Raw genomic sequence first — 8,794 nt, forward strand, 5'->3', positions numbered from 1 at the left:
CCGGTTTTTCTTCACGCCTAGTGTCTGTTTGGAGCCGGACCTTCGCTTTGCTGGTTGAAACGGCTTGTTTGCCTTGACTGAGGATAATTGAGCTGCTTGTGTCGGCCACATTATATTCTCCCAAAAACAATTATCCTAATCAATGTCCCTCTCTATTAAAACATCTGTACAATCCCTTCTCATTCTGCTGTTCATTTCAATGCTGTAGCCCCCCACAAAGGGGTTCTCCGAGCTGAACTGGAATAACCGCCTGATCCGTGAGCTGGAAATATAATAATGAATCCCTACGACCTTCTGAAATATGTTCCTATAATTACAAATAATACACATTAACACAGGCATTGATCGGCGGCATTGGTGTTTCGGAATGCAATCAATGCAACGAGATGCGGCTGGAATTTGATTTTGAAGAACCGAAAAAAACACTAATATTTTCTATCCGATCCATGGATAAATAAACATGTCCCGGTCAGAGGTCGATAGTCGGAACATTTTCAAGCATCGACCGTTCCCCAACAGAGCGGCATTTTGATTGGATCAATTATGTTTCTGCGTCTCACTGCACACCTTGACGGAACACAAACCAAACAGGATGCCGGAATGCAATAGAGTCCGTGGGAAATATCTAAAAGAGTCTGCTATTGAATCAGAGAGACAGGCCTCGGAATGGCATTCCGTCCCCATCTCGACTCCACGGTCCGCCGGGCCCACCGTATACCTTAAATTACGTGAGCGTCCAGGGGGAACCGCAGACGTCTTAGTGTCGCACCGAAGTAATACCGCCCGGCTTTGGTGAACTCATTCTGGGAAGCGGCGTGGAACAGTAAATACCTGGCGGGTGGGCCGGGGACATAATTAGATGCATGGGTGACTGGGTTGGTGTCGTCTGCGGCGGCGGCAGAGCCATATCAAAGGAAAGAGATTGCAGGGTGGTGCAGGGAACATTCAGGGCTTTCTGCTCTTGAGATTAGTGCTGGATCGTACCCTGGTCCCCAAGGGGAGCTGATTAGGGGTCAGGAGTTGAGGTGTCACTTCTCCCTCAGCATGTGTGCAGCCTGTATCCTGCGTGTGTGTGTGTGCGCGTGTGTGTGTGGGGGTGTGTGTGTGTGGCAGCCTGTCTCCTGCGCGCACGTGTGTGCCTGTGTGTGTGTGTGTGTGTGTGTGTGTGTGTGTGTGTGGCAGCCTGTCTCCTGCGTGTGTGTGTGTGTGTGTGTGCATGCCTGCCTACCACCTACCTGGTACACACTTGGTGTGTGAATGTGTGTCAGGGAGGGCCCTAGGTTGTGTTTGAGGGTGCATGATTGTTGTGTGCGTCTGTGTGCATCTATGTCCTTGCACATGTGAATATGCTTAACTATGTGCTTGTTAACAGAGGTATGCTATGAAATAGAGAGGAAGGGAGAAAGTGAGCGGGTTTGTGTATGTGTGTGTGTGTGTGTGTGTGTGTGTGTGTGTGTGTGCGTGTGTATGTGTGAGTGTGTGTGTGTGTGTAACAGAGAGCTTCAATTAATTAATGTGTGTGTGTTTGTGTGTGTGTGTGTGTGTGTGTGTGTCTGTGTGTGTGTGTCTGTGTGTGTTTTGGTTGTAACAGAGAGCTTCAATGAATAAATGTGTTTGTGTGTGTGTGTGTGTGTGTGTGTGTGTGTGTGTGTGTGTGTGCGTCCTCATACTTGCACTTGTGTGCATGCTTGCTATGAAATCGAGATGAAGAGAGAACGTGCGCGTGTGTGCACACACGGCGGCACTGAAGTGGCAAAGAAAGAGCATGAGGTCCTTGAGGCAACCGGAACATCTTTTATTGCACTGAGTAATTAATTAAGCCATAAAATTGGGGGCCTTTGCGGTGTGCCTAAAAAAAAAAAGCTCACATCTGAACGGGGGGCCCTCGGAGAAGAGCCCAACCCCTCCAACCCCCCCAACACCCCCCACCCGCCCACCACCTTCCCACCACACACACCTCAGCCCCCCTCCTCATCCATTCTCCTCCCGTCATCCGCCAGGCAGCCGCCCGCACCTGTCAGTCACCGCCGTGGATTAAGACATTCATCAAGGCGTGCGGAGCGGGTGGGGGGGGGCGTTGGCGGGGGGAGAAGTGTTCTCTGTCTCGCCAGAGGCCAAAATGGTTGGCTTGGCTTTGATGCATGACGCCTGTGTCTCTCCCCGCTCCCTCCCTCTCTTGCCCAGGTGCTGTCAAGCCGGTCGCTCACCGAGGGCGCGTGCACCGTCATCTGCCCACCCGGTCCGCGGCCATGGTCCCCTGGGGGCCCGCGGGGACGGCCCTGACGCTGCTGACCCTGCTGGTGGTGCCGCCGGCGGGCCGGGCCTGCCCGTCCCGCTGCCGCTGCTACAGCCTCACCGTGGAGTGCGGCTCGCTGGGGCTGAAGGAGATCCCCCAGGGGGTCCCGACCGCCACGCAGGTCAGTGGACCCCTCCCCCCGCCCCGCCCCCACCTCCGGATTAGACCAACAACATCCGTCCACTTTTTTTTTCACTACCATTCCCGTTTTGGTCGTTCAGTAGATGAATGAGATGAGTGTTTTATTATCCGAACAGACTCGCTACGAATTCAGTCACACACATCAGTCTATGGATTGGTTGTTTCTCGTGGTCGCTGCTTGTATTTGGTTGATTCACTTTTAGTGCGAATGTGCAGCGTTGTGAGTTGATGACAACGCACCAAAGACCACACTCACAGTGTGTTGTAATTGCTGTGCTATTGCTGAGCAGGTTAGTGGAGGCACAGTGAAGGCATCTCCATCCCAGCTCAAGACCTTCACAGGGTAGGCTGTGGACGCCATTACCTTTGTGTCTGGCGGGGGGCGACAGCACACTAACTACTACGCCGTGGCGGGCCGTCCTCATCAGCGGCCGCTCCCATCAGGGTTAATCAGTCTGGAGGGATGGGTTTTGGTTTTGTGCCGCGGGTGGCAAGCATCAGGGCACACCGCATGGCGTCGTTTGTTAGCTGGAAATTGGCATCCCACTGCTCCTGCTCTCTCTCTCTCTCTCAGGGAGAGAGAGAGAGAGAGAGAGAGAGAGAGAGAGAGAGAGAGAGAGAGAGAGAGAGAGATCTATGGCTTCTTTTCTTTTTGCTCTCGGGGTTGGGCCACCTCAGATTACCGCAGCTCATGAATATTAATGAGGAGCGTGTCCGGCATAAACGTCTCCATTAACCTCCGCCCCCCCCACCCCCCCTGTTTGATTCAGCCAATCGCATCGATCCTCATCGTGCTCCAAGCTTCCCACTTATTGGGGGGGGGAGAGGAAGGGTGTTTCACCAATCAGGTGGACTTCCATGAATTATGGATTAAACCACGCCGTGTCACAGGTGCTTCCTCCCATTACTCACAGGACTCTCTGCTCAGCTCGCCTCTCCTCACACAACACGCTGGGCTCTTGCAGCAGCAGAGTTAGCAGAACTACCGGCAAATAAACCTGTTTCATGGCCCACTCCCACCCACCACGTCGTTGAAAGGCTTTGATTAGACCTCTCTCCGGGTCCATTCAAATTCAGGCCCTCGTCTTCGGGATGGCTTTGAACCAAAGCACTTAAATCGAGTATGAGTTTGAGTGGCTTCAATTAAAACCAAAGGAGGGTGTTCATGCTGTTGTTGGTGTGAAGAGGTGAGTCACGCTTTGTGGGTTTGTTGTTCAGGCGTAGGGGGCCCGTCTACCTGTAGGCTTCCACATAATCTGCGATCCGCCCCATCTGGTCCTTACCGATGTATCTCACAGCGGCTGTCAGCCTGCAGGATGATAAAAGCCTCAGCTAAATGCTAGAATTTGCACAACGCTTGATAAGCAAAGACTCGCCTGATGGAAGCAACAGCGACATGTTGTCGGTCATGTCATCGACGCACAGCGAGGGATGAGGTTTTAAGGACATTGGGGTTTTAACATGGTACCCTTTGGGAGGGGGTCAAATACACAGAGTACACTGGCCCACTTTGATTCCTTCCTACACAGCGGTCAGGGGACGGCGACTACCCACAGATCTGTTCCCCTTATTTAAAAGGTTAATAAGTGGAGTACTCCTGTGACTAACCAATACACTAAGCTACCACACACACGCACACACACACACACACACACACACACGCACACACCACCCCTGGGTCGACCCCCCAGCACCCTGAGTGCTTCTGCATTCTGCCGCTCTCAGACTCTTTCACTGCCTTGAAACCTCTTTTCAAAACCCCATCTGTTCAAATTAGCCTGTACTCAGTTAAAAACACATTTGCATTTCCACTTGTCAGTTCTCCCCCCTCTGCTCCTGCTGTCGGTGACAGTATAAAGTGTCCCCATGTCCAACCTACTCTACTGTTTGTTTGAACAATTATGTTCGTTTTTTTGTATTGTTTTTCTGCACTATAAAGCCACATCGAGATCCCTGAACGGCCCATTCAAGGTGTTACTATCATTATTACGACTCCAGTCATACTCCGCTCCCTCCCGCCCCCTCCAGACCTTCTTCCTCCAGGACAACGCCGTGGTCCAGATCCGGCTCCCGGACCTGTCCCGTCTGGGGGTCCTGCACTACCTCTACCTGCAGAACAACAGCATCTCGGCCCTGGAGCCGGGGGCCTTCCTCAGCCAGGGGGAGCTGCTGGAGCTGGCCCTGAACGGGAACCTCATCCACCTGGTGACGGCCGACGTCTTCCGGGGCCTGGACCACCTGCGCATCCTGTACCTGGCCAGCAACCAGATTACCCGGCTGCAGGACCACATCTTCAGGGGCCTGCACGTCAGTACACACCACCTCTGTACACGCTTCTGAGAGTTAGTCCCTGGGGGAGGGGGGGACTGAGACCCAGAGCCGTTTGGCTGGGAGTCAAACCGCCCAAACCCGCCCTTGCACAGCAATGCTTATATCGCTATGCATCCATCCATCCTTTAGCCACGAGCTCCAGAAGGTACACGAAGCCCAGTTGGCTCATGGCGGTGACGTGTGTGTGTGTGTGTGTGTGTGTGGTGGGGGGGGGGGTGACGCATGAACATGTAGGGGTATGAGTTACTGCATGTTTTTTAAAGGCGCGTGAGGACACGTCAGTGGCTTGAAAAGGGAGAACCCAACCCCGCCTGAGAGACCGGCAATGAGGCTGTGAGAGAGGCTGCCAGGCAACAGGGTAATGAGGCGTCGTGCCGGCTGTAATGGCGCCGTTCCCTACAAACACACGGCAGGGGGTCCCAACCGGAAATACCACGATTGGACCACTTGAGGCCAAAATGGCCGTGAAGCGAGAATGCCTGCAAAACTGCAATCGTTCAGTTCTACCATCATGGCCTTTACTGTCGCGTGCCATTTAGCTCGGCGCCTCACCCCACTACCCCCCCCCACGTATCAAAATGTCATCGGCAGATTTACGACCACAGGGTTTTTAACTCCCTCCCGCCCTGATTTATGAGTTACGAGGATGGACACCTTCCAGTAAATTCATCCATGTTTCGGCAGGGTCAATCCACCAAGGTTTCGGCAAGGACAGCCGATAGGTTAGGAAGCTAGGACTCCTTGGAAGGTTCCGGGTTCAATTCCCAGCCTACCTATAGCCATCCTTGAGCCAGATGCCTGAGCGCTCCCCACATCTGCCTTCATAACGTGCATCTTAAAAACTGTCAAGTCGCTTTGATAGAAGAATCATCCACACAAACGACCCCATAGTATTTAAATCCTTTTTCTGGACTACATTTTCCCTCCTTGTGTTCTCCTTCTCCTCCTTGCCTCCCCCCCACAGCGCCTACAGGAGCTCCATCTGCAGGACAACAGCATCGAGCTGCTGGGGGACCAGGCCCTGTCCGGCCTGACCTCCCTGGCCCTGCTGGACCTCAGCCGGAACCACCTGCGCACCCTGGGGCCCTCCTCGCTGAAGGCCCTGGTCAGCCTGCAGGTGCTGCGGGTCACAGGTGAGCCCTGTCCTCGCACAGGGGCAGACGCTTAAGCCGTCGCACGCGTCTGTCATTCTGTCTGCCGTTTGTTCGTCCACTCACCCTCGGTCTTCCTGTTATCCATCAACATCTCTATCCGGCCATTCGTCTTCAATCCGTCAACCCCCCCATCCATCAACCTTTTATCCATCTAAAATGGCTCTTTTAATCCATCTTCCCATCCGTCTATCTTCCTATCCACGTATCTGTTTCAAAATATTAAAAATAGTTTTGGGTGTTGGGAACTTTCTTTCGGGTCTATAAATGATTGGTCGGGCTTGTGCAATACACCAGAAATCTTTTTAGTTGGTAAGACATTAAATATTTTTTACTCACACGCACAACGCCCGCTTTCTTCTTCCTGCACCGCAATGCGTTTATTGTTTGGGAAAAAAATAAAACACCCACAATTATACGAGGGCACTGTACACTTCTAGAGCACTTCCGAAGCTCTTACATGAACCCGTTTTCATGCTGGAATGGCCCCTTTCAACTACAACATACTCATTAGAGCCAGTAAGCCCTGAAGCTCTGAGGACAGCTAATTAGTGGCCCATTACCTCCCCTATCTATAGGCATACTCTGGTGATCAACCAACCTTTAGTGGAACAATTTGCAACCAATCAACCAATGCAACTGACCCGGGTACCAATCAGAAGGCACTAAAGCCCGGAGACCCTTGGTCCACCGATTTCCTTAATGTGTTTCAGCCATTGCTCTCTAATGCCACGCCGCACAAACACATCTCCACCCTTGAAAGGGGTTGGTTGGCTCTCCAATCAACCATACTCCCCACGACTCCAAAGCAGTGATTATTTTTCCTTCACAGATGTCTTGTACTGCCACCAACTTACACTCAATTCAAAGCATGCGGCTGCACTGCAGAAGGAAAGCCAAAAAAATCTGTTTGAGGTCAGATTCTAAAATAGGCCACAGATATCTATGGCAACTTAAGCACCGACAGAAGGTCAAAAAATACTTTTACAGTTTTGTGCAGTATAAGTTCAGTACAAATGAATAGCTATTCTGAACCCCACCAAAGGCAGAGGAAACTGACCCAATATTTTCTCTCGTCTTATCACAAAGTCAAATGGCGGGTTGTTCTCCTCCGACAGAGAACCCGTGGCGGTGTGACTGCGCGCTGGGCTGGCTGCGGACCTGGATCAGCGAGGAGGGCCAGCGCCTGCTGAGCTCCGCCGAGCAGCGCCGGCTGATGTGCGCCGAGCCCCCCCGCCTGTCCCACCTCAGCCTGGTGGAGGTGGCCCCCAACAGCCTGGTGTGCATCCCCCCCGTGGTGCAGCTGGAGCCCAGCCACCTCACCGTGCGCCTGGGGGAGAGCCTCCGCGTGTCCTGCCAGGCGTCGGGTTACCCCCAGCCCCAGGTCACCTGGAGGAAGTCCTCCCACGGCCGCACGCAGATGTCCCCGCGGGGCCTGGTGCAGGAGCTGGGCCCCGACGGGGAGCTCTTCGTCCCGGGGCCCGTGGGCCCCGCCACCGCGTCCCCGTCTCCTCCTCCCCCTCCTGCCTCTCCTCTAGGGTCTGACAAGGCGGCGATGGGGAGCGGCGGCGTGGGCGGGCTGGTGCGTGGCGTGGAGGAGGGCGGCGAGCGGGACAGCTTCGACCCCGACACGGGCAGCGGCATGCTGTTCCTCAGCAACGTGACAGTGGCCCACGCCGGCCGCTACGAGTGCGAGGCCTGGAACCCGGGGGGCGTGGCCAGGGTGAGCTTCCATCTGGCGGTCAACATGTCCTCCTCCTCCTCGCCGTCCCAGTACTGGCCCCGCCTCCATGCCCACCCTCCGTCCTCCTCCTCCTCCTCGTCATCCGGCAGCTCCTCCTACTTCCACCCGGAGGTGCTGGACGTCAGCCAGGAGCCCCTGTACGAGCAGGACAGCATGGACTTCAACGCGCTGGGCGCCGCCACGCAGACCGCCATCGCCATGGGGATCTCCCTGCTGGCGCTCACCGCCCTGCTGCTCCTGGTCATGATCTACACGCGGCACCGCCAGCGCCGCAAGGAAGAGCGGGGGTCCTACTGCACCAGCAAGGAGGAGAGCATCCTCTACGTCAATGACTACTCCGACGGGCCCACCACCTTCTCCCAGCTGGAGGAGTACCGGGACAACCAGGGCCACGAGATGTACGTCCTGAACCACGCCCGGCCCGTACTGGGCCCCAGGGCCGGGGCGTGCCCAATGGTGGGCGGGTATTGCCAGCAGGGCAGCATGAAGGACGCGCTGCTGGACCACGAGATGGTGCAGACGCTGAGCCGCTCGGGCATGGTCATGGGGCCCCGGAGGAACCCGGCGGAGGGCGGAGAGGGGCCCCCGACGCTGGACCCTGAAGGACTGTTCCTGGGACAGAGTCTGCTGTTTGGGTCGCAGGTGGCCTACGAGATCCACTGCTGAGGCGCCATGAGCGCTCAGCTGCCCCCAGAGACATCGGCTTTTTTGCGTCTAGCGAGTGTTCCGATAAACTTTTCAATTCGGCTGGGAAACGCTGCCGTAATCATCAGTGCAAGGTGCTCTGGAGCGTTGCATCCAAAAAAATGTATAAATAATGAGCTTAATCTCGGAAGGAGAACAATGGTGTTAGTGCACCACTTGCACTCCAGAATTAGGATTGTTGTTGTACATTGATTGTTTTTGACTCGTGTTTCGTGACGACAAAAAAAGGCAAGAACAAGTTACACTGATGCCGACTTCCAGTTGAACCCCCTGGGTTTTTTATGGTACTGTACGTACATTAGGTTGACGGATTCGTGTACATCATGCTGAAAAACGTATGTGCTATAAATTGATGTATGTTAAGCAGTGCAGAAAGATGTACATTGTATTGACAGACTGATGTACAGCAGTGTTGTCAGACTTATG

The 8,794-nt window shown here is 54.3% G+C and overlaps 1 protein-coding gene across 1 annotated transcript; it reads left to right on the top strand.

The window, feature by feature from the left end:
* Positions 1–2,249: 2,249 nt before the first annotated feature.
* LOC307085568 (leucine-rich repeat-containing protein 24-like) lies at positions 2,250–8,329 on the top strand (the record flags this gene model as incomplete). The annotated part of the gene is made up of 4 exons (XM_079750405.1): positions 2,250–2,417; positions 4,466–4,744; positions 5,733–5,901; positions 7,038–8,329. 4 exons carry the CDS (start codon positions 2,250–2,252, stop codon positions 8,327–8,329), a joined length of 1,908 nt encoding a protein of 635 aa, XP_079606531.1.
* Between the last annotated feature and the right edge of the window lie 465 nt (positions 8,330–8,794).

This window comes from Pollachius pollachius (genome assembly GCF_949987615.1).
Source record: "Pollachius pollachius genome assembly, chromosome: 14".
NCBI lineage: Eukaryota > Metazoa > Chordata > Actinopteri > Gadiformes > Gadidae > Pollachius > Pollachius pollachius.